Here is a 26,652-nt window from a genome sequence, read left to right as displayed (position 1 = left end):
CCTTATTGAGGTTGCAGGAACAAACCATCCCGATGTGTAGAAAGAATAGTAAATATGGCAGGCGACCAGCTTGGCTAAACAGTGAAATCCTTGCTGATCTTAAACGCAAAAAAGAGGCTTATAAGGAGTGGAAGATTGGACAAATGACCAGGGAGGAGTATAAAAATATTGCTCAGGCGTGCAGGAGTGAAATCAGGAAGGCCAAATCACACTTGGAGTTGCAGTTAGCAAGAGATGTTAAGAGTAACAAGAAGGGTTTCTTCAGGTATGTTAGCAACAAGAAGAAAATCAAGGAAAGTGTGGGCCCCTTACTGAATGAGGGAGGCAACCTAGTGACCGAGGATGTGGAAAAAGCTAATGTACTCAATGATTTTTTTGCCTCTGTCTTCACGCACAAGGTCAGCTCCCAGATTGCTGCACTGGGCAGTACAGCATGGGGAGAAGGTGACCAACCCTCTGTGGAGAAAGAAGTGGTTCGGGACTATTTAGAAAAACTGGACGTGCACAAGTCCATGGGGCCGGATGCGCTGCATCCGAGGGTGCTAAAGGAGTTGGCGGGTGAGATTGCAGAGCCATTAGCCATTATTTTTGAAAACTCATGGCGATCGGGGGAGGTCCCAGATGACTGGAAAAAGGCTAATGTAGTGCCCATCTTTAAAAAAGGGAAGAAGGAGGATCCGGGGAACTACAGGCCAGTCAGCCTCACCTCAGTCCCTGGAAAAATCATGGAGCAGGTCCTCAAGGAATCAATTATGAAACATTTAGAGGAGAGGAAAGTGATCAGGAACAGTCAGCATGGATTCACGAAGGGGAAGTCGTGCCTGACTAACCTAATTGCCTTCTATGATGAGATAACTGGCTCTGTGGATGAGGGGAAAGCAGTGGATGTGTTATTTCTTGACTTTAGCAAAGCTTTTGATACTGTCTCCCACAGTATTCTTGCCACCAAGTTAAAGAAGTATGGGCTGGATGAATGGACTGTAAGGTGGATAGAAAGCTGGCTAGATCATCGGGCTCAACGGGTAGTGATCAATGGCTCCATGTCTAGTTGGCAGCCGGTTTCAAGTGGAGTGCCCCAAGGGTCGGTCCTGGGGCCGGTTTTGTTTAATATCTTTATTAATGATCTGGAGGATGGTGTGGACTGCACTCTCAGCAAGTTTGCAGATGACACTAAACTAGGAGGCGTGGTAGATACACTAGAGGGTAGGGATCGGATACAGAGGGACCTAGACAAATTAGAGGATTGGGCAGAAAAAAACCTGATGAGGTTCAACAAGGACAAGTGCAGAGTCCTGCACTTAGGACGGAAGAATCCCATGCACTGCTACAGACTAGGGACCGAATGGCTAGGTAGCAGTTCTGCTGAAAAGGACCTAGGGGTCACAGTGGACGAGAAGCTGGATATGAGTCAACAGTGTGCTCTTGTTGGCAAGAAGGCTAACGGCATTTTGGGCTGTATAAGTAGGGGCATTGCCAGCAGATCGAGGAACGTGATCGTTCCCCTTTATTCGACATTGGTGAGGCCTCATCTGGAATACTGTGTCCAGTTTTGGTCCCCACACTACAAGAAGGATGTGGAAAAATTGGAAAGAGTCCAGCGGAGGGCAACAAAAATGATTAGGGGTCTGGAGCACATGACTTATGAGGAGAGGCTGAGGGAACTGGAATTGTTTAGTCTCCAGAAGAGAAGAATGAGGGGGGATTTGATAGCAGCCTTCAACTACCTGAAGGGGGGTTCCAAAGAGGATGGAGCTCGGCTGTTCTCAGTGGTGGCAGATGACAGAACAAGGAGCAATGGTCTCAAGTTGCAGTGAGGGAGGTCCAGGTTGGATATCAGGAAAAACTATTTCACTAGGAGGGTGGTGAAACACTGGAATGCGTTACCTAGGGAGGTGGTGGAGTCTCCTTCCTTGGAGGTTTTTAAGGCCCGGCTTGACAAAGCCCTGGCTGGGATGATTTAGCTGGGAATTGGTCCTGCTTTGAGCAGGGGGTTGGACTAGATGACCTCTTGAGGTCCCTTCCAACTCTGATATTCTATGATTCTATGATTCATACTATGGCATGGGACTATGATATCAAATTGTCCTTTTAGGTCTCAGGACAATGGGTTTGAGGCGTGGAAGGTTTGGAATTGGGTCGGGGGGGGGGGTTGTATCTGTCTACTGTCCCTATTGTGACTATAATTTCTGGTTACTGTTTTGAAGTTTTCATTTAATAAATGTGAACAGAAAAGAAACTGAGGCTCCAACATACTGGGAATAGTCCAGCAGAGGGCACCAAAACTCTGAAGGCCCCCAGATTGTCAAACTGCTGTCTGGTAATCTGGAGCTAAATAGAGATATGCCTTACAATTTGGTGTCTGGGATGAGACAAACTTTATAAAGGAAAACTACATACATTTTGCTCAGTTGAGATATCTATAAATGTACAAATTAAGCATAATGTTTCTCTGTTGAATTTTGAAATGTTTTTGCTAATGGCAATGTTTGAGCCTAGGTCTGGTGGTGTCCGCCTGGCCAAATAGTGATGTCAATTGTGACACTGGCTACACAGGATCCAGGTATTAGAGAAATACCTGTTTTACCAATTTCAATATTGGCTTTTTAAATTTCTGCAAGGAGGCAGAGGGGATGCGCCATGTCATCTTTGGTATCTATGCCCCAGCTAATAGGTTTAATTCTCTTACTAGCAAATGTCCAGTAATTCTTTTTCAGGCGCTGATATTTATTTTATCCAACTCTATCTGTATTCTGAAAGAAGCAAGACAACCTTCCAAAGGCTGACTTCAATGTACCGACCTTATAATAGAGTATACTTAGAAAAACAAACAAAAACAATGATTCGATACGAAAAAAGTTACTTGTTTAGAGCTATACTGCAGATGCACAATTCTCTGATTTAATGCAGCCATCTAGCACATCATGTAATGCTTTTTTGTACCCACTTAAACTATGCTTAAAGATTATATTAAGGGTGATCATGTCTTATTAAGCATGAATGCTTTTAGGCCAGCCAGCAGCAGTCTATAATAAAGCACAGATTTACTGTGCTGAAGCTTCATTAAAGAAAATCATTGGAACTTCAAAGCTCTGGGCTAATCTGGACACTGGTTCCACAGCTGGAAACTGAACTGAGCACACTTAGGGGAAAAAAAAAAAAAAAAAACTAAGAAAAACACCCTAATTTTAAAGAAACTCCCATCACTGGTCCTGGCAAGGTATAGCCAGAAAACTTATAACAGTTGTGCAAAGTGACAGAATTTTGACCAAAAATTAAATCCCTTCCCCCTCAAAGAACTATACATTTTAAAATAGAAGTTATTTCAAATAAAGGCTGTGAACACTTGTTTAAATACTTTATCTCATCAATGGTCAACTTTATTTTAACATCCCCCAACACATACTATTTTTATTCTAGTTTTCTGTTTATACACCGATTTTCTACGTATGATTTGCTTGCAAATCCAGGAAAGATTTTTTTTTTTTAAATTAGATGGTTGTTTAGTTTAGAGACAGGCATTTCAGAACAACTTCTGCCTAAGCTTCTCCACAGAGTTCTACCAATGGACCTCAGTTCACAGCCAATTGCGCAGAGGTAAGAAACATCAGCATCTACTAGGGAATAAAGCCCACTTGTCCCATTCTTTGTCTCTTTGCTCTAGCTGCTGGTCTGTGAAATAAGACACTTTAATCTTCACTGCCACTAGCCTAATAATTTGTGTTATCAAGAAAAATATCCATATGTCCTCTAACTGGCAGGGTCCCACTCAGTCATTCATCTTCTATATCACAAGATATATTAATCCCAGAATTCACTTGTGCACATGAGATATGTGTTGCTTTTTATTATGCTTTAACATATTTGTAAGGTGACAGCAGGTGAAAAATGAAAGAGCATTTTTTAATTGCAGCACAACAGAGATGAAGTATGGTCACCATCAGCACAAGTACTAAGGCACATAGAAGATATATTTATACATTGTGGCACAAGTACTGGACAAGCAAGGCACGCTGTACAAGTAAGGCCAAGCAAGCCCTCATTTAGGTCATACACAGGCTACGATTCCTCTACTGTACTGAATAAATTTTTCTGCTGTGACTCATCTTCCACTGGTCACTGAAGAAGCAAGTATTACTTGTGGAAAAGCCAATTCAAAATGGTGAGGAACCAGCAATCCTGAGCTACGGCACAAAAAAATATACTTCAAAATAAAGAGCTTCCTATGAGGCTTTGTTCAGTGCTTCCTCTATGTCTTATTACAGCTGCATTAATCACGATCATCAAGTACCACACACAGAAATCCAGGGTTTGATTCTCCCTCTGGAGGATATGAGTAGCTCCGACTGAACTCAAAATGGAGTTACTCATATTCTTCAGGGAGAGAACTGGGCTCCAGGAAATTTAAGGGGAAGAGCTCAGTGAGAAAGAGGAAGAAAGAGGGAGACAGGGGGGAAAAAGGATGTTAAAATAATTGTATCTCCCCCACCATTTTTACACAATGTTTTCCTTAAAGCTGAAAAGTAATAAATCCAAGAAGACAACATACCTCAAGCATATTTCCTGCGTTCAGTTTAGAGTCTGTTTGTATTCCCCATTCAGGTGTCAAGTACATTACTCATGTGGACACGCAAACATTCATGGCTAAATGTAGCCAAGAATTATAGACATAGGCACTTATTGGCTTAGTCAGACTATAGTCCTAATTGTTGATGCAGTTTTGTTGAAGCTGTGTTGGTTCCAGGATATTAGAGAGACAAGGTGTGTGAGGTAATATCTTTTATGGGACCAGCTTCTGTTGGTGAAAGAGATGAGCTTTGAAGCTACACAGAGCTCTTCTTCAGGTTCTGACAGGGTCTGGTGCCGCTTTGAGTTGGTTGGTCCTGGTTGGTAGGAAGCTTGCTTCTGATGATGAGCTTGGAGAAGTTGGGGGGTTGCTTACAGGTCAGAAGAGGGGGTTCAGGAAAGATTTCTTTCAGGATGTGATCTCCATCAAGTATGGTCTGTACTTGTTTAATGATACTTCCTACTAGTTCCAGTGTGGGGTCAAAGATCACAGCTAGGGTGTATGGTTGGAGGGAGGTTTATTACACCCTTAGTTGTCACCTACCAGCTCATACTGGGGCCCATACAAAGTATCATTAAACAGTTACAACCCGTACTTGACAGCAACCACTTCCTGAAAGAAATCTTTCCTGAAACTCTTCTCTGGCTTTCAAACAACCCCCCACCTCACCAAGCCCATCATCGGAAGCAAGCTTCCAATAGACCAGGATTCAACTCAAAGCAGCACCAGACCAACAGACGCAAAACTTGCAGACATGTCTCCATTGCTACAACGATCAACACCCCTAACACCACACCTTTCAAGATCCATGAGTCCTACACATGCCTATCACAGCATGTGATGTACTTCCTACAGCACACTAGGTATCCCAACAACAACTATGCAGGTGAAAGCAGACAATCACTATGCTCCTGAAATGAACTCACACAATGATAAAAGACAAAAACACCATATTACTTGTGCTTACATTCATAACTTTGCTAGACAATAAAAATCATGGCTTGAATAGACACACTGGATTTATGGCTTCTTACAACAATTGATAACCCACTAAACCCTCTCCCTTCCAGATTTTCCCCTCCCCCCGACGACTGGAGAGGTGTTAACTGGTCATTTCGCCTTGAAAGGTCCCTTGAAATATGTGAACTACTTATGCTAAACAATCTGTTCCACCTCACATTTAGTTGTGACTTTTTGAGTACATTTTGCAGGCTTGAAGAAGAGCTCTGTAAGCTTGAAAGTTTGTCTCTCTGACCAACAGAAGGTGGTCCAACAAAAGATATCACCTCCTCCACCTTGTTTCTCTATAGTCCTAATTACCATTTATTTCTTACCCAAATAGATATCACTATCACTCCCTCACATGTTAATTCTAGCATACTTTTATTCTTTCCTTTATCTATGCAAAGGGGAAAATGCCACTCTAGGTAGCACTATTACCTTGTAAGGCCACTGAAAATTCCCAACTTACTTTTTACAAGCTTCAACTTACTTTTAGTTTACTTAGTCTATTGAATATAAAATTCTAAATGTCATGGTCATACAAAAAGTAACTAATTGCTCTCTCCTCGACAGTATTCAATAATATCATTTTCCCAAGGAAAGAAGCAGATCCAATATCACACCAACTTAAAAAAAAGGAAAATTAATGTAGGAACCACAGAGCAAATTTAAACTCTTTCTGTTGAAATAAATATCATAACTTTTCTGACAATGAACATTTCTAATTCAAAGGATGAGTTAAAAGGTCCTAATTCTTTTAAAGTGGCCAAATTAGAACCTTAAATCTAGGAGGCTTTGCAATGCAACCATACCAAACAATTAATTTCTTGCAGTATTTATGGCCAGCATTGAATCACACAGAACCCAACTTTATGAGATATTCCCAAAGGCCAAGCTGGTTTGAATGCATCCAATCTCATCTCATCTCCAAAGCTGATCAATAATCAGTCTATTTGGTACTTGGATGGGGGACCAGCTGGGAACACCAGAAGCTATTCAGAAAGAAAAACTAATAAGGGATAAAGATAAATTCCATTATATAGAAGTTTTAAACTACAGTATGGGAATCTAATAGTGAATGATGTAGAAAAGTTATAATTCTCTACTAAATGTTTTTCCATAATGGTTAATGTTACTCAGTCTCTCTTCCCAACAATGCTCCCTCAGCACAGACTGGATGTACTACTTTGTGCAGGGGAGAGGAAGGAAAAAAACAGCCAGAGTAATACAGAGAATCATCTGCATCTCTGCTCCTTTTAAGAGCAGATGCTTCAATCCCATCATTACAAAGACAAAATCCAACCAGCGTTACATATGTGTTCCAGGTACCTTGCCCTGATGGTCATGCTTCATTTCCCAACCTCTCGGCAGCTCCAGCTGTTTGTTAGCAAACATATTGAGGAAGCCCACCAAATCTCGATTATGCTGGTAACGCTCAAAATGGTGGGTGTCCCGCCGGACTTTGGTGATCATGTGCTTCAAACACGTGTTGTTTGTAAACATGCGGTAGGCACTCTGAAAAATTCATAATAAAATAATTTCAGGAAAGGACATTAGAAGTTAAACGTCTATGTAGACAGATCATCAGTCCAACAGTTGGATGAGTGACCTATGTTCCAATGAGTGGATAATAACTTGAACCCCAAACCAGCAAAGAACTTAAGCCTCAGTTCAATGGGCACTGGTGCTTGCCCAGGAGCAGTCCCACTGAAGTCAACAGGACTGCTCATGTGTTTAAAGTTAAGCATGTGCTTTAGTGATTTACTGAACTGGGGCCCTGACCATTAGATAAATAGTCAGCAATATGGAAGAATGGACATTAAAGAAAGAATAACAGAGTGGGAAGCAGTTATGAAATAAACACTTCACAATATATTTGATCATAAATGTTTTATTCATTTTCCAAAGTATCTAGATTTTAATCAAACAAAGTATGTAGCTCTTTTTCCCTGGAAAGGCAGCCTTCCTAATGTAAATTTATGGCCTGCAGCTCTAATAAACTTTGAAGGAAACTGTTTCCAGCTGAACAATAACAGCAGAAGAAAAGCCATGAAGTCTTCATTGCCTGACTCTATTATTCACCCAATGAGGTGCAAGCTGTATTTTCCAGCATTCCACTTCACTGATGTTGGTGTTGTTATGACTGCTTCTTCTAGCAATAAAATTGGTGTAAATTGCAGAGACTTCACAATGCCCTCCCTAAGAATTCTCTTAAGGGTAATGTATATAAAATAATGTCTCTTCTCTTGCCATAGTACCTGGCAACAAAACTGAAAGTGTATTAGAGTTTGGCGCTATATTTTTTATGGAAAGTCACCAGGGATTTACATTAACATTGTTTCAACCTACTTGGATTCTAAAAGGATACTTGCATGTTTGATTGTAGCTCTACATAAACAAAACGAATGAAAGTCACAGAAATATACATGCCTTTTTTTCATCAAACAAAATGGACCTCTGCCTTATGAATTAAAGATGCAGCTGTGCAGGCTAGATTCCATGCAACTGATTGGAACAATACACATACCATCCAATTAAAACTAACACTGCCCAGTAGTTTTAAAGCCGCTGAATTATTAACAGGAGTACTTGCAGACAGTGAAGTATTCATTACATTATTTCTATTTATAATGTGCATGGAAAAAATAATGAACAGAAAAACTATTTAGGAAAGAGACCATTGGAGAATAAATAGGGAAAATTTTTAATCAGATATGGGGGGGAAACAACACAAGAGACCTCTTTTATTCAATGATTTCTAATGTACTTTCATATAAAATAGGTGAGTATGAATATGCTCTACTTAAATCCTCAAAATAGGATTTTGTAACTTGAGTAGTGTACACAACTGGCCATCTTCAGGGGTGTATTTCATCCTTTATAGGTGGATCACCTGTTGCAAGAAGCAAATTAGTTATGTTTTGCAACAGTAAGACTGGGCAAATAGATAAGCAAAAAGTAAAAACTGAAGACACTGTAATACTCCAGGGGCAGTTTTTATATCAAACCCAGCTCCAAAAGAATGCACTAAAGCAGTGGGATTTGCTATATCTGCCGGAATATACTTACCAGTGTATACTGTCTCCAGTCATGTCTGTAGATTGTACGCTGTTCAGGGCAGAGATTCATTTGTTTGGCACCTTTCCTCTATTATATAATGCCATGTACACTTACAATGCTGTATACAGTAGTAGCCATTACAAAGTCAGTATTTACCACCATTACAAGAGTGTTATCTGATAATGCAGAGATTCACTGTGTGTAAAGTAGACAATAACTGAAGTATCTCAAATAACATGGTGGTAAATGGGTAAATATTGGTTCTTTAACAGTTACCACTGTAAATAAATAAATAAAATGCCCCCCTTGCCACCCTCCCCAAAAAAGATTCCCCATTGCATCACTCTAGTTTTCTGGACATCTAATGTAATGCAGTGGTGAATCAGGCCCATAACATATAAACGCTGCAGTTCCTCAGCACAGATGAAATCGGAAACCTTGACTTGAGCCTTATGTTAACAGCTGGTACGTACTGCAAATTTTCCATAGTGTTTTCGTGGATATGCACAATTTGAATAGTAAAGTAATAAATCCCTCATATTGAGTAGCTCATCACATAGTTTCCTTTTTCATATCTTAGTCTCAAAATATTGAGTATGATTTTTCTATGCAAGAAAAATACAGAGACCACAGATGTGCCCATATTTATCAATGTATATTTATGAAATTGCATGTCAGTATACACTATACTCACAGGGTTAGAATGCAGCACTGTAAAGAACTCTGGACTGATAAGGAATTTCACCGGAGGAGACTGTAGCAATAAAGTAAGCCTGGATCTGGAGGTAGACTGAGGCAGCACATTCTCCCTTCGAAAATCTAACAACAAAGTGAGTGACAAAGATTTCCAGTAATAACGTTTAACAAAACCTCACTGCAAACAACTACATTGATTTGCATTATACACTCATGATAATTCCTGGATGGACATTTCTCTCAGGTTCTTAAAACGTTCTCTACGTAAGTGTACCTCAAATAATCCTAATTTATCAATGCATGTTCGCTGAAGATATGACGTTTCCAGGGTAACGGTGTAGTTATACTTTTTAATTGTTTCTGATGTAAGAAATACATAAGTGCCACTCTTACAAATCAATATTTACCCACAGTCACCACACAATGGTACTTGGGATACTAGAGCCATATTCCTACAAACGGAAAAAAAGGTAACAGTGGTATGTCAGATACCATTGTGCTGTAACTGCAGACAAATACTGAGTTTTTTTAATGCCAACCAACGTGAATACGTACAGTACATATAAAATCAATGTAATTTGTTATATGTTTCACTTCTCCTATTACAAGACAGCCAGCAATGAAGCACTGATCAGTTGTACAGCATTTAACAAAATGCTCATACAATGGAGGAAAGAAAAGGTTTGGTAAGGAAATCGATTTCAGTTCCATGTTTCCAGATGGATATGATAAACATTTGGGTGTCCCCTTAGCAGCTGCTTTCGTGTATAGATTTCTCACAAATATCAGGAACTGGAGAGGAACCATGGGTATCATGTGTTATATTCTTTCAACTAGAAAGGGCAACTAGTAAGGCTTTTTTAAAAGAATCAGGAGATTTGGATGCAGATTTTAAAGTAGATGGGAGGTTGTAAACGTAGATTGGGATCACAATGATCGTACCCAGGTCCACTAAAAATCATGACATCTTCCATCCTTCACAAGCCCCTTCTTTTGTGTGTGTGACAATATGCACAGGGTCATCCTTCCTCACTAATTCTGGGAAGTCCAGCCATCCGTAGATAACAAATGAGCTCCATTAGGAAGAACACTATACTTTAAGAAACTAGAATATATAACTTAATAGAGGAGACCAGGAGAGGGGAAAGGACAGGTATTAAGTGGGAATAAAAGTTGAGGGAAGAACAGGGACTTCAAATCGGGGGAGTGATGGGAGAGAGACAAAAGAAAGAAGGAAATGATGAACACAAATGGAGAAAGATAGGGAACATAATAAAGGAGGGGAGAGTGGGAAACAAAGGTAATATTTGAAACAAATATGGAGAAAAATATTTCAAGCATTGAAGAAGTTCTGAAAAATGGAAGAGAAGAGAGATGAATAAGAGGAGAGAAAGTGTCACACTAAAATGCCCCACATGGGGTCCCCTGAGTAAGCACCAGCGTTGTATCTTGCTAATGCTTTTATATGTATTGGAAAATATCTTGGGAAGGGTTGAAGGTGTGAATGTGGAGTGGAAGATTCCTTTGCAGGTTACAAGAGGCCGAAGGGGGAGGAAGGGAGAAAGGAATGGGTTAACTCAAGGATCCTGCAAGGCCTGAAGATAAGGAACGAAACTGCAGCCCAAGGCCAGCGCACACAAACAAGCTCTCTGCTGCTAACGGCCAGAAGCCTGGGTCTCAACCCCGGCCAGCCATAAGAAAGGAGAACTGAGCCAAACAAAACTGAAGGGGTGCAAAACTTGTAAAACTGCGAAGGTCAGTAAGTTAAAAAATAGTCTCTCGACCCTGAGACCGGTGTGTTTCGGGGAAACTAAGGGAGCCGCGGAAGGCAGGTTCGGACTGGTACTGAGAGCACGGTGGACAAGGGTCCCTGGACGAAAATGTCCCCGGAAGAATCCAGGGCTTAACACCCTCCCAAGAGCTGACGTAAGTCGGAGATTTACAACGGACCCTAGATGACCTCTGCACAGGGCAGAACTCTCGTCTACCCTTTCCCCTCTTCTTCTTATGTTACACCCAGGCTTGGCCAGACTTGGATTGTGCGTGAGTAAGTATGAAAGTGCATCAGGGCTCGGGCACTAACGCTTTCTTCCTCCCTCTGAGTGACGTGGGGCACGCCTAGCACTCACTGCTGTTATTTGGTTAATAAAGCCTTAAACTTAGTCACTTGGTGTGCTCTTTCATCTCCTCTCCTAAAGATCCTGCGGCCTCAGCCTGATCACGTCAAGCCCCAGGCAGATTGGTAACATAAATCTGTCACGAAAGATACTTACAACTACTGCTCATGCAGTACTTCCCTCAATCCCTCCCACTGTGTGTCGATCATGGGGATGTTGCCTTGTTCTCAGATGACATTCTCATCACTTCTTTTGTGAAAGTCAGTAGTGTAACATCTAATTAACTTCTTGGCACCTCCAGCAGTCCCTGACATCCCCTTCCCCCACTGCCAACAATGAAATTATGGCACTGAGAGAGACCCTGATTGTTGGCTTCAAGGGGTTAACTTTAACAATGGAAAAGCCTTCATTAAGGAAAAATCTCACTGAATTTCTAACTTAAAATTGCCTGACAAAATGGAGGACTCAGGTTACTTCCTGAGTATATAATTATATAATTCTGCTGGTTTAATTCATTCAAACTGCCATCTAAGCTCATCTTCCCTTATATTAGCAACAGAAGCAACATTGATAATGAGCTCAGAAAGTCAAGAGAAGAAGGGGAAATTCATATTAACAGAGTGAAAGGAATTGCTACAGACTAGCCTGGTGTTCACTATATGCCACCATTAATAACCATAATAACTAAAAAGTTGGCAGCTGCAGAACATTTTTATACAAATGGCCTACATTAACCATTTACATAGCTTCCTAACGTGAGAGAGTAAAGAAGCTGAAACACACACACAATTCTTCAACATGCTGATTGAATAAGTGCTAATAAGCTGAGCCATATCAGGTAGAAACAGGACAGTAAATGACTGCAAACGGATGGCTCTATGCAGACAGAAAGTAGGGTTCTCCTTGTCTCGCTCTCGCTAAATGGCTGATGAGCTGAACTCTCCATTGATCAACATCAATTTTATTTTTACCTGCATTAGAATGATGGAAGTCAGTATCCTCTCCAGCTCCATCAATGGCATGTGGGTGCTCTTCAGGCCTCTCATTAGTCATCGTTCGACGAATACTCTGATATCTAGAATTACAAGACTGGATTTACATACGCTATAGGGTGAATATCCCTACATCTGGCACTAGGAAACCCCAACTACTGAAGCTGTTTTAATTGCTTTTTTCATCTGTGTAGCCTAAAATCCACAGATGTCTGATTATTCACAGCCTTCTATGGCCTGCTTTTTGTGGTTCCTTACCCATTGTTTTTGGCCATTGAACATTAATGGAACATAGATGCTAGTAGCCTGCATCCAGATTCAGGGGGACATTCAGAAGAACCACACTTAAGACCCACTGGTTCACAAAAGACGGCACAGAGCTACTTATGGTAGCAGCTGGGACCTAGTCCTCATACTGGGTTGTAAAATGCCAAGCACGCTTTTGGTACTATAAACTTAATCACTGACAACAATTCTCACCGGCGATTCAGCTGCTCCATTTGCTGTATAGAATTTGACCTCTGGAGGATCTGTGGGGCTGGAGGAGCTGTGGGTCGCTGCCATGTTGTTGTTCTGTTTACATGATCCACATAGAATATCCTCCCATGGCTGTCGATTCGGGCCTCCCAGTCTGAACAGCAATAAATCGTTATAAGGTATGATTTTTTCTTTAAATTTTGCTACTTTTTAAACTAAACCTGTTGTCCTGAGTTTCTATTTCTCTTCTTGAAGATTCCTTCGATCCAGCACTTTTTGATTGCCCTCTGTCTACATGACTCATAGCTAAAACCCCAGGCTTTTCTCAGATGTTATTCTGCAAATCAACCTGCCACTGTAGTGAGTTTTTACAGAATTCACATTTAATATGGATTATCCAATATGTACTGATACTCCACTGATTAGGGGGTGTATGATCCTAAGCCGAATCTGTGTGTTCACACCCTATGCACTAGTGCAATGATATGCCTTGTGAGCTATCATTTGAAAACTACCACCACTCTGGTCAATAATATCATTGTAAAATATATGTGACAATGCTGTATGTGAAATTATGGATACTCATTGATACTATGCTTTAAAGTCTGTGACTAATAGGTGTTTAAACCAGACATGCCAGGTGGAGTGGATTAACAGGTTTTGTCCAGAAAAACGGAAAGAGGGTGACACCTCAAACCAGGTGTGGCCAAATTCAGTGGGCTATTTATTTGTATCGTGGGTGGAGATAATTTGCACTTTAGCAATCACCAGCAGAGGAGGAACCAGCATGGAGCCTTATCCTCCAGAACCCATGACTCCTTTACTCAGCATGAACTAATTAACTTTATTTGGGGGTAGCCTTCAGAAGAATACATTTCAGAGGTTCACTGGACTATATGAAAGGGGGAGCAAACCCCTAAATTATCCTTCACCTTAAGGCGACAAAGAAACCAAGTGATTTGATCTCTGTGATGGGTCCTAGCCATGCCAGTCGGTAAAAATTTGGAAAGAAGACTGTGGGTGAGAGAAAGACGTTCTTGAACAAAGATTGTATCTTGCTAGATAAGTGTTTTCACTTTTATTTGCTTGTAACCTTTATTTTTTACTTGATATCAATTAACCGGTGCTCTTCTGTGCATAAATTTGTTTTACTTTTAATCTACATGAACCGAGTGCTGTGTTTGAACTGAAGTGATGGTTAACTCTGATTAAAGTAACAAGCTGTTCTTTTGTCTTTTTAAAAAGAACCAATAAACCTTACTGCTTCCTTAAGTGTTCCAGAGGAGGGCTAGATGCTTCCAAGCAGCCAGACGGTTTTGGGAAATTCAGGACTGGAGTGTATGAAAGTAGTAACCACGGCTTGTGGAGACCAAGGTGGAGCACAGGCTGTGTTGTAGGCAGGCTACTGGGCCGAGGCTGCACAGCACCCAGACACAAGGGAACTGCATGCTTGTCTGCTGGTGCCCAGGATGTGAGCCACAGCAGCAGAACATTTAAGGCACTTCGGGTTACAGGCAGACAGTGACACAACCCCTCAGTGGGTTTGTACCCCAAAACATTACAGAGCGTGAATCCCAAATTAAACAATTCAAGATCTTTGGGTTCACTCACTTCAATGACTGTATCACGGCATACTGCAGATGAAGTTTAGGGCAGGCCAGAAGGCCGGCTCAAGTTCCATGCACCAACTGACCTCCATTTAAGCCTGAATTTATAGACTTAAGCAGAACTTCAGTGGTGTTAGGCCCCTGCTGGCCCTCTGAATTGCACCTTTATAGAACAGAGGTGACCTTTGTAAATCTTAACTAGTTGTTTTGATTTTGGTACCTAGTGGTCGGTTTTTTCAGCTGTCAATAACAGTAAGGCATATTAGTTAATGATACATAATGTGTATTTCACTGTGATAAATTACTCTTTAGAGAGGAAAGATTATATTAAATGCTCTTCCAGTGCTGCAATGTATTACTATGATAAATGAAAAACCACATTCACACACACAACAGAGTACTAACCACAGACTGTGGAAAACAACCAGGCCCATTCCTAGGGAAAGCAACAAATAAATGGTAGGAGACAACCTTGATTACTTACATAGAAGCTCGTTTACCTCTCAGCATAGGCACAGCCAATTGACCAAAAGTAATTAAGCCTGGTAAAACTAAATTTTTCGGAGTGCTGTAACCTCTTACTTGGCTTTCCAAGAGGACTGCCAATTTCAGAGTATATAGAGATTTTATATTCTGGTGAAAAAGGCCTTTCTAGAGGGAAATTTGCCTCTACTTAGCACATATTCTCCACTCCTCTCTTCAAATCAAGTCTGCAGCTGAACAGAGTGGTGCAATAAGGTCCCAATCCAGCAAAGCATTTGTGCACATGCTTGACTTTGAGCATGTAACTTGTCCCATTTTCTTCAAGTTAAGCACTGGCTTAAGTGCTGCAATGCATTGCAGAGGGATAGCTCAGTAGTTTGAGCATTAGCCTGCTAAACCCAGGGTTGTGAGTTCAATTCTTGAGGGGGCCAATTAGGGATCTGGGGCAAAATCAGGACTTGGTCCTGCTAGTAAAGACTTGATGACCTTTCAGGGTCCCTTCCAGTTCTAGGAGATAGGATATCTCCATATATTATTATTATTATTGAGACCTCAATGCCATTACTGAGGCAACTACTTAGATTACTGCCACCTTCAATCAATTAAACTGGATGCAAATGTGTTTACAAAAATATATTTTTAAAACAAAAGCTTGAAGGTACAGTGAATTTGCATAATTTCTATGCAGTTAATCAAGTTTTTATAGTACCAGGTTATCTGTTTTTTGCTTTCCCTATTAACATAATGAGTAATTTGTAAAATCAGCATATGGTATATGTATATTGCATAAATAATATATTTTTTCTAATTTTTGAACATAACTATATGGCAACTGGAATAACTATCTTTTCCTCTGTCGCAGCCTGATGTAACAAACCTAGAACGTATTCCAAAGCACCTTGAGACTGTGGTATGCTGCCCACAACCTTTGACTGAATAAGCATGTTCCATTACAGTGAGTGTTTGCCCCAGATAACGTCACAATAATGTAACATTCAAGCACATTTTCAGACAGAAAAACTGAATCCAGAGGGTGTTCAGTATTTTTTTCTGGTTTAAGTTTTATTCATAGTAGTAGATGGATGATCTGTATAAACCCTTGCATGTGCCTTGATTTTTTTCCCTTTCTAAATATTTATACAAGTATGGTGTGTGTGTGTGGGGGGGGAATATCAAGGCTCAGTACTGGGTACAAACACACACACACCCTCATAGTAAATGACAGTGTTGGAATATTATATTGCAACACAAAATGTAAATATTATGAGATATTTTTAAAGGCAACAATTATAGCAGACACAGCTTATGAGAAAAATAAGTAGTTTCTATATACATCACTACAGTATAAAAGGCACCTCTCAAATGTTTCTAATTTATTATATCTTGACCTGATCTCATCTAAATATTTCCTGTAAATGTTCTGTATCCTGTCAGTCAGAAAAGTGATGAAAATGCCAAAAGTACCTATCTCCCCCAGGCAGGACTCTGAAAAGAAATACTGTGTTATGAGAAATTTTAAAGTAAGATGTAGGGTGCTAACATTCTCTTTGGATGACCTGGTAGTTGGGGATTTTTGAATGACAACACTATCATGACCATTTGCTGTAATAGAATCAAACTGGAGCAAGAGGATAATGGGCTTCATTCAGCACTCCTCCTAGGTCTCATTACTATGCCAACACAATCCTATTCCACATGGCAAGATGAATATCCTACTTTTTATTAAATTCAATGGGCAAAATCCTGATCCCATTAAAGTCAAAGGGCGTTTCTTTTCTGCTGTTTGACATCAGTCTTCAAAACCACCTGCCTACTCTCCCCACCCCTTGTGAAACAAAGAATAAGAAGTCAGGGCTGGTATAGGTTAGTGATTGTCTATGAAGGGGATGTTCGTAACTGGCCTCCATATTTTCTGGGGGGGGGGAGAAGCTGGGGTAAACAATGTTTCCTCACTAGCAGTGTACAGGTAGATGCTATAATCCTTCCCCTTCAAATATTTAATACTGACTGGGTTATAACTGGGCCAGGGTTATTCATGTGCATTAGTCAAGTAATTGAAAGCAACATGCTAGCCACATATACAATACTGAGTGACTATTTCTAAGCCAATTTAGAGGCATCCAATAGTTAGGTTAACATCTAGGTTTACTTTATGTCCAGAGTGTCTTCATTTCCTCCACAAAACAAAAACAATTAAAATAACAAAAATGTCTTAATTTCTTTTTACACCTAATTGTATCACCATTCCACTAATGATCACTCTCTGGATCCATCAACAATGACAAAGTCCCAGGTCAGCCAAAGAGAACATTAGCACCCTACACCTACTGTAGCTCATGCATGGTACATAATAAATATATCCCAGGACACAGCAGCTGAAAGCAGGAAGGCTAACGCTTCAGGTGCTAGCTTTCCAGTTGATCCTGGAACTCCAGTTAGCACTGTGTGTCACAGAGTTACGTTATTTCAGTGGAAATCTCCACCAGCTTTGAAGTACCCCGCAGCTTCCAGAGTCCTTGGATATCTTTGCTTCCTAGCCCCCACCACAGCACATCACCCCACATCGCTACTCATCTGGATCACAAGTTGAAAAGGCAGTTTCTTTCCCCCGTAGATCTCTACCAATTTCATTTAGTGGACCACCACAAGAGGTTTAATCAGCATAGCACATTGTGGTACTTCCTAAACCAAACACAGTCTCTCTTACAAAAGATTTCATAGCCTTGTTCCCCACGCAGAACTCCTCTGCTGATCTTAGTTCTCGTTGAATTACAGGGCCACATTACTCCTAGAGTAGCTTATATCCTGAACGCTTGGATTAAAGTAAAACAGAATCTCACTTGGTGGCAGAGCCTCATCCACTCTCTGATATCGGCTAGCATCCTGACGTACTGACGGTAGTGACCTCAAATTCTGATGGCCATTGGCTTGGGAACCTAGAATTAAACAGAGAAGACATTCAGTTATTTTTTCATTCAGTGCTAAGAAGCTGTTGACTGGCCTCTGAATTGAACAGCACAGTGAATATGGATTCTGTCTGTAATTTCAAGTCTCAGAAGGGGCACCAACTCACATCTGGCTCCTCAGACAGCACACAGACCACATGAGACCATCGGGGAAACCCAGTTCAAATACAGTAACTGCTGCTTTAAGATCTTACGGCCAGATTCTATATTGGGGTCCATGGCTGCAACTCCACTGATTTCAGTAGAATTACGCAAATTTACACCACAAGGGAATTTGGCACTTAGTGGCTGGATAATAGGACAACAGAGGTCTATTGACAATACTTTAACAAGATCGCCCACTAAAATAATTTCCTTTAGTTGTGTAAGCAAGGGGTGAGGGCTGCTCAGTGAGAAGGAATGATCGATTCTACTTATTGATTTGTTCCCTTAAATAAAAGTTCATACTCCTAACTAAAGGGGATAGACAACATCATTTGTCAAGCTATCTTATATCACTAAGTGCACTTCACTGGAAAGTTTTACACATTGTGGCTGAAAAATATACCAACCACACTGAAAGTATACACAACTTGTACACTCTGGGTGAAATCCTGGCACTACTGGAATCAATGACAAAACTTCCATTGACTATAATGGGGCTGGGATTTAACTCTCTATGTAGGTGGCGTGTGAGGATTCTGAGAGAGTCTGAGAATATCGTTCCCAGGGATATTTTGGTGCAATTTGGTACATTCAGAAATGTTGCTCTTCAGAAGTATTTGATGTACTTGCGATAAGCCTTCCCTGGCAGGGATGACTTACTGTAGCAGTATCCAGCATGTGATCAACTCCATCAGAGGCTGGCGGTCATTCCAGGCCTCCGCAAATATGGTGGTGAAGTGCTACCAAGGAACTCCCAAGAGTCCCCACTTCATCACCAGAAAAAGGAAGTGAATGAATACATGGTAAAAATTGTAACTAGGGACAAGTTATTTATTATAATATATTACTACCTACACTGAAGTTAGGTATGACACACAATTTTTAAATCCTGAATTAGCTTTACAAGTAATTGTTGTAAATAGAATGAATGTATGAAATCTTTTCCCATGGAGAGACATGCTTGAGCAGGTCAGAATTTGTAAATAAAAGGGGAAATCAGCTTCAAATCTGATAAATAATTCTTTAAAAAATAGAGCTTTTGTTCTCTTTGCACTTTATGATACATAAAGATTTGTTTTCCCCTTTCCCCAAAACAATAAAAGTGCCAGGAGCTCAATTTCTTATGTATTAGTTTTCTGATTTGTTTTTCCCCCCATTAATAATTTTGATTAGCCAACACAGTAAAATGATCTGATTTCTTTTCCAAGATACACTTTCCATTTCAATTTTTTTAAATCTGATTTTCAAAACCATAACAAATTGATTAAAATACTATTAAAATGGTTTTTTTTTAATCAGACTATTTCAAACCCCACCAAGAACAGAACTATTTTGAAATTTTTATGAATTAAGTATTTTTAAACAGCTCTTCTAATGACTGCAGAAAAGCCTTCTCACTCAAAAACCAGTCCCATTTATTGTCTCCATAGTAATTACCTCCACTAGCTCCTTCAACTTGTGTAGCTCCCTCCTCGCCAGCAGCTTGGGTACCTCCAGTTTCTTCATCCGGACACTGGCTACTTGCGGCGGCAGCCTGCAGACTCCTCCTCCTCTGCCAAATTTCTTCTGATTCATCTCTATCCTGTAATTCACCTCCTTCAGCTAGCTGCCGAGCCTCCTCTTGACTGCTGGGTAACCGCACCGCAGGTAAAGAGCCAGGAGTGCACACAGAGTCCTGTGTTTCTGCAGCAGGCTCACTTCTGGTCACATGGGTGGCACAAGCTCCCTCTTCCTCTTCCTGAGAAGAAAAGGCAGGAGTCTCAGAAAATCTGGCACTTTCAAAAGAAGAACACCGAGTTTCGACTGAGGAGAGACGTGTAGTCACACTTTCATTGCAAGAACTGTCTGCCCCTTCCACATCACTCTCTCCTTCTGGCCTGGTGCTGGCCTCACTGACACTTTCGGTACGAGCAGGATCACTGTGCTCAGTTTCTGAGGATACCTGGGAAGGTTCAGATCCTTGGTCAAGGGATTCCGTTTCACTAATACCTCTTCTACTACCAACGGCAGAGTCTGAAGCTCCCATGTCTGCACTGCTAGTAGGCTGCTCTGCCACCTGACAGGCACACAATTCGCTGCCAGCCCATTCTACCGACAGATTATTCTGAGAATCTGGCTGGCCTTCACCTTCTTCTCCTGCAAACTCTGATGGTGGAAGCCCTTGGAGAGTCTCCTGCTGGTTATCAGAGGGCTGCAAAGGAGTTTCGAAGGCTGGTGCTTTCCCATCCTCTGCAGGACCTTGCATTATCTGATTTGATGATGAGTAACTTAAAAAATTTCCTTCAACACTCCTTGTAGCACCATTAAACATTACTAAACCGCCATCTTCTTCCAAGGAAGACTGAAAATCCAGATCTTTATGCAACTCATGCTCCTCTTCATCTGAGTCAATGTGAAGCATAGCATTAAGTCTCGTGTCAGTAGGAAAACTACTCCTTAGTTTTGGGGATGCCCCAAGTGAACGCTCACTGCAGGCAGATGTCCCAGGTCTGGGATGACTATTATGTTCTATTGCATCCAAATAGTCATTCAATGAGTCCTGGCGACCTCTGTTAGGTGATGACCTTGCAGCAGTAGAGGTTAACTCTTCCTGGTCCATTTCCAGAGTTGTACTAGTCCTTAAAGAATGTGTAAGGACTGCATTTCCAACAGATTCCTCAAGGATTGTGCCATTTAAACAAATTGGAAGTGTGTCATGGTTCCCTGCTGGCATGTCCTCATCATCAGAAGGGCTTCCTAAGTCTTCATTCACAGAGTTCACTCCTAGCAAAGTACCAACTGTTTCTGGTGAAGCATCTGCAATGAAACACAAAGACTGGGAATGAAACACATGAATACATCCATTCAGTTAATTCTAATATCTCTGCACAACATGATGCTATAAAAACACACTTCTGTTAAGATACCCATTTGCTGCATACAAACAGTGAAGTGAAGAAAAACCCCACCAAAAAAAAAAAAAAAAATCTGTACTCCTACTCATGCAGGATCAACATTTATAGAATTTGCTCAATATAAGTTTAACCTATTTTATACAATAAAGGAAACACAATATGCATGAAGTATCATTATAAAGGACTCCCATCCTGCTCTTATATATTCAGCACATTGCCAAAATTGGCTCTTATACAAAACAAGGTAAAAACCTGTTTTCTAAAGTCTGTGCTCTTGTTCCTAAGAGCAGAATCTGCACAGAACCTGAGACTGACATTAACTGCCTTATGGGGCAGTCACAAACTGTACAAATATCACACTCTGTACAGAACAGTTTTATATTCACTTAGAGGTTTTTTCCCCTCTTTAGAAAAGGAGGATCTAAAGTTCCATGGACAATAAGGGTATGTCTACACTTCAAAAATGACCCACAGCAGCGAGTCTCAGAATCCGGGTCAACTGACTCAGGCTCGTGGGGCTTGTGCTACAGGGCTAAAACCAGCAGTTGAGATGTTTGAGCTGGGGCTGGAGCCTGGGCTCTGTAACCCAGGGAGGGAGTAGAATTACAGGGAATATCTACACAGCAGCTAGACACCCTTGGCTGACCTGTGCCAGCTGACTCGGGCTGTGGGCTGTTTAGTTGCTGTGTAGACTTCCAGGCTTGGGCTGGAGCCCAAGCTCTGGGACCCTTTCACTTCTCAGGGTCCTAAAGCCTGGCTCCAGCCTGAGCCTACACAGCAGTGAAATAGCCCCACAGCCTGCGCCCCACAAGCCCGAGTCAGCTGGCACGAGCCACCTATGGGTGTCTAGTTCCTGTGTAGACATATCCTCAGAGACATTTTTACACTTTAGGAATTGAAAAGGATGTATGAGGCCAACTACTCTCCCTACAATGAAAATACAGTATGCCAAGTACATTCAAATATATCAGTAATAATAAAAGTAGAAAATAAGTAGGATAAAATTAGTATTTAGTAGTACTACTAATAATAATCTTTGAAACATTTGGTCCATCACTTTCACACAAAGCTTTCTATAATAGGAGCACTATACACAACAGGTAGTCATAGTACATAATGATTTTCTCTACCCAATCATTAGTGTGCACAGGTTTTAAATCTCACCTTCATGAATGGAAGATGTAATCTCGACTCTGAATTGGAGATACCCACTTACATGGTCAGCTGGGAGCCTTCTGCCAAGGTTATAGCTAAGAATCTGGTCTCTGCAGAGAAGAAAAAAATACTGTTCTCTAGACTTTTTACTATTATTTTATTTTTCAAATGTTTTACATCACAGGTTCCTGTCAGAGAGGTGCGACATAATAAAAGGTAATAGAGAATCATGAATTCATAAAAGTGAGCATCACGTTAGTTTGTGTAACAGAGCATGCAGACTGTACACTTCCTAAAAGACAATTAATTACCAGATAAAGCAACATAGCATATCCATCAACTATGCTTTTGTCCTTATTCCAAATATAAATGGTGCACTGGCAACTTTCATCCACCCACAAATCTTCTTTTAATTGAAAAACAAACAACAACAAAAATGTGTGCACTTTAAGATTTCAGAACCTTTTTATTTCTGAAATCATTCTGCCCTCTGGTGGTTTTCACTGCACAGAAAATATTTTTAATTATTTACCTGAACAAGAGACACTATAATTTTTATTTTTAGGTTCCAATTCAACAAAGCACTTATGCATACATTTAACTTTAAGCATATGCTTAAATCTATTCCTATTCAGCAAAGCTCTTATGCATGCGCTTAAATTTAAACATGTGCTTAAGCCTTAGTAACTTCAATGGGACTTAAACAAGTGCTTCCTGAATTGGGTTTTAGGATGAGATTCTGAACAGCATAGAACTCACAGCCCGGGGTCCTCTCCAACATAATTTAGACAGCTGTGGGGGCCTTGTCTAAGGCCTTGTTTACATGAGGAAGTTTTCCCAGTATAGTTATACTGGTGTAACCCTCCATTTGGACATACTTATTCCAACATGAGTGAGACTTTTTCTGGTTCAGCTTAAACCCCTTCCCAAACAACAAACTAAACCAAAAAAAAAAAAAAAAGCCACTTTTATACCAGCGTAAGTGTTTCCACATGGGGGGGTAGGGCTAATATCAGTATAACTATAGTGGTTTAAATTCACACCTTTGGATATATATAAAAAAAAAAACCTTGTGCAGACAAGGCTTAAATTGCAGCAGCCTTTCCTGGCTATTCTACGGGTCACAGTACCAACTGAAATCTCCACATCATTGCATGCTGCAGCCCTGTTACAGACATGCCACTCCTGTCCTCAATCAGGCCAGGGCATAGGAGGGGATCCTCAGAAGACAGCCTTTTGGCTATCTTTCACAGCTCCTGTGCTGGCATAATCCTCCTCCAGATGGAAAAAGAGCTTTTAGAGCTTCTTTATGCTACTCCAGCCATTTTACGCCACATAACCGGGCCAGAATGGGGCGTGAGAATCACACCCTTAGGGCCTACATTAGGACAGGCCATATTAACATCTGCTTGGTATTCAAATAAAAAAAAAAGTGTCACTAGCATTGGCTATTTTTCATATTTTCCACAACAGCTACACAAAATTCAAAATGTGTTGGCACTTTAACTACACAAATATGCAGAGTATTGGTGCTGCCACACAATGCCAGAAATCAGGACTAATTTCAAATACAGACAAGGCCTAAATTAGCACAATGTACCTTGAGAATGGCAAGTTCCAAACTTCAGACATTCCATTACATTCCTATGACTCTAGAGTAACATCACTGACATGGGAAAAAAGCCTGAGCCAGTAATGCTTATTTATGGTTCCTGTGTACAAAACGCAGTATTCCTACTGTGCTCCTCAGACCAAAGCAAGTTTTGTTCAACAGGGCAACCACAGTGTACGTGTATTTTTTGTGTGAAAATAAATCCTGTTTGTTCAGTTGATTTGGCACATCTGGTAGGAAATAAGATCTGAGTGGATGATCAATGCAAGAATCTCTTTAAACAGCATTACATTAAATTTACAAAATAAGAGTCTGATTCATCACTGTGTACCTCTGGTTTTACGATGGTGTAATCTACTAGAGTAATTTAGTAGTGAATCGGGACCTTAAATGTTTAAACTGGAAAACGGCCAAATTACTTCATCCCCAGCACGTAACAGGAAAAAGCCCTCATGGGAAGCAAGTACCTTCTCAATAAACACGTCTAGCCCCTTCCACCACTCGATACCAGTGGCTAGATCACAAGTTATCCAGTTAGAGACAAAATACACTTCTAGAATAGCAGTATAATACCTCCTGTGAAATCAGAAGAAGTTTCACTGGTGCAAATTGTGGCTTTGCTTGTCTACATGAGAGGTTTGCACAAGTGCATTTGCACCAGTAGCTGAAATTGAGGCTAATTCTATGTGGAGATAAGATGTAACTTAAGGGTATTTAGAGAATGGCAGCTTCCAGACTTCAACTTGTATAGTATTTATTCAACATTTACATTCCTCATAATTAGCCAAGGCTTGAAGAAGGAACTTCAGTAATAAATAATTCAAATCTTACAGTTCTAAACTTTCAAAATGGACTTTTATTCAGAAGATGATTCAGTGCTAAAAAATGCAGTAGGTGGATTAATTAGAATTTGTTTGCATTGTACTCTTCTGTTCTAATAAGGAGGGAGCTTTGTAGAAAGCATCTAGATAGCAGATTGCACAATTCTGTATTTGTGAGAGAAAATACAAAATGAAATCAGTATAGCCCTCAGCACTTAGGAAACTCCAACTGGTGCAGAACGTTGCAGCACATCTCCTCCGCAACACAATGGCTACTGGGAACATATCAAACCTCTCAACCAGTACCTACACTGGCTTCCCAAAGAATATCAAATCAAGTTCAAGGTCTTAGTCCCTACCTTCAAAGATATCCCAGGACTGGGCCCAAGGATACCTAAAAGACCATCTAAAGCTCCGGGATAAAGACTGTAGTCAACAACTTTGTCCTTTGGCACAACTGCACTCCCACACAGACACGCTTTATTCTTGTTGAAAGACAGAACTTTCTCCAGGGGCAGTCCAAGGCTGTGGAATGAACTCCCACTAAGGACTATCACAAACCTCACACCACCTCCCCCTGCAAGTGCGAGGAATACTTATTTGATCTTGCCTTCTCTGATATAAACACAGAGCAACTGGTGTCTAGATAGATAGATAGATACTAACTATATAAAAAAAGAAACTCCGCTGCACATGGTTCTCCCTCTGGGGAGAGGGGGAGAGAACAAAACACGTGACAAATGTGTAGTCACGTAGTTTAACATGCTATTGGAATACTACAGTGACGAGCACAGTAAAAAAAAAATCAGTATAGGATAAAAAGAAGAGAAGTCTATACTATACAAAGTTAAACCTTTGGGATTTGGATTAATGCCATTTTTTTCAAGCTTTAATTTTAACTAACCCAGGCACAAAATCTTCACCTGTCCTTGAAGTCATCAGGATGATGAAAGATTACATTTTACTAACCTGCCCAAAAAGAAAGACTGACTTTAGTTTACTTCTGACTTTATCATAATTTGTGTACTTTACAGTTATATTGTCTATACTTTTCTTCCAATCAGTTTGTTTCATATACCCATTGCGTTGTCATAACCTTGATTGCAAGCTCACTGGGGAAAGGGCTGTATATCTGTCTAGCGCCTAGCCAATGGGCCCTTGATCACCGACTGGTGCTCCTAGACTAGGGGTGGGCAAACTTTTTGGCCCGAGGGCCACATCTGGGTATGGAAATTGTATGGTGGGCCATGAATGCTCATGAAACTGGAGTTTAGGGTGCGGGAGGGGGTGTGGGCTCCGGCTGGGCATGCGGGCTCTGGGGAGGGTCCAGAAATCAGAAGTTCAGGGTGCAGGAGGGAGCTCCAGACTGGGACAGGAGGGTGTATGGGGGGGGGGGTGAGGGCTCCGTCGGGGGGTGCAGGCTTTAGGGTGCGGCTGGGGATGAAGGGTTGGGGTGCAGGAGGGTGCTCTGGGCTGGGACAGAGGGGTTTGGAAGGCGGGAGGGGGATCAGGGCTGGGGCATGGGGTTGGGGGCACGGGAGGGAATCAGGGGTGCAGACTCCTGGCGATGCTTACCTCAAGCAGCTCCCAGAAGCGGCGGCATGTCCCCCCCTCCAGCTTCTATGCGGAAGCGCGACCAGGCGGCTCTGTATGCTGCCCTGTCCGCAGGCGCTGCCCTGCGGCTCCCATTGGTCGCGGTTCCTGGCCAATGGGAGCTGCAGGGGCAGAGCTTGGGGCAAGGACAGTGTGTGGAACCCCCTGGCTGCCCCTCCACATAGGAGCCGGAGGGGGGGGGACATGCTGCTGCTTCCGGGAGCTGTGCGGAGTGGGGCCAGCCCCTGACCCTGCTCCCCAGCGGGAGCTCGAGGGCCAGATTAAAACATCTGGAGGGCCAGATGCAGCCCCCGGGCCGTAGTTTGCCCACCCCTGTCCTAGGCACTACTGCAATAAAAATAACAGTAATTACTTGTCCTGGATGAGAGGTCAAAATAATTTTTCAAGACTGTTTTAAAGTAGTTCTAATGCTAACACGTCACCAAATTGAATACCCACCCATTTTCTC

The 26,652-nt window shown here is 41.3% G+C and overlaps 1 protein-coding gene across 5 annotated transcripts in view; it reads right to left on the bottom strand.

Moving 5' to 3' along the window:
- Nucleotides 1–26,652, bottom strand: part of HECW2 (HECT, C2 and WW domain containing E3 ubiquitin protein ligase 2) — a 256,868-nt gene that overhangs the window by 68,370 nt on the left and 161,846 nt on the right. For all 5 annotated transcript variants that reach the window (XM_054044395.1, XM_054044394.1, XM_054044398.1 and 2 more), the window contains 7 exons: nt 22,167–22,267; nt 19,546–20,904; nt 17,839–17,934; nt 12,912–13,062; nt 12,411–12,514; nt 9,321–9,445; nt 6,896–7,081 (listed from right to left, as the gene is read on the bottom strand). In XM_054044395.1, coding sequence (XP_053900370.1) covers nt 6,896–7,081; nt 9,321–9,445; nt 12,411–12,514; nt 12,912–13,062; nt 17,839–17,934; nt 19,546–20,904; nt 22,167–22,267 — 2,122 coding nt within the window. The remainder of the gene's footprint in view (nt 1–6,895; nt 7,082–9,320; nt 9,446–12,410; nt 12,515–12,911; nt 13,063–17,838; nt 17,935–19,545; nt 20,905–22,166; nt 22,268–26,652) is intronic.

This window comes from Malaclemys terrapin, chromosome 11 (assembly GCF_027887155.1).
Source record: "Malaclemys terrapin pileata isolate rMalTer1 chromosome 11, rMalTer1.hap1, whole genome shotgun sequence".
Taxonomy (NCBI): domain Eukaryota; kingdom Metazoa; phylum Chordata; order Testudines; family Emydidae; genus Malaclemys; species Malaclemys terrapin.
Note: the sequence above shows the minus strand (reverse complement) of the source record. Positions and strands in the feature narration are given on the sequence as shown.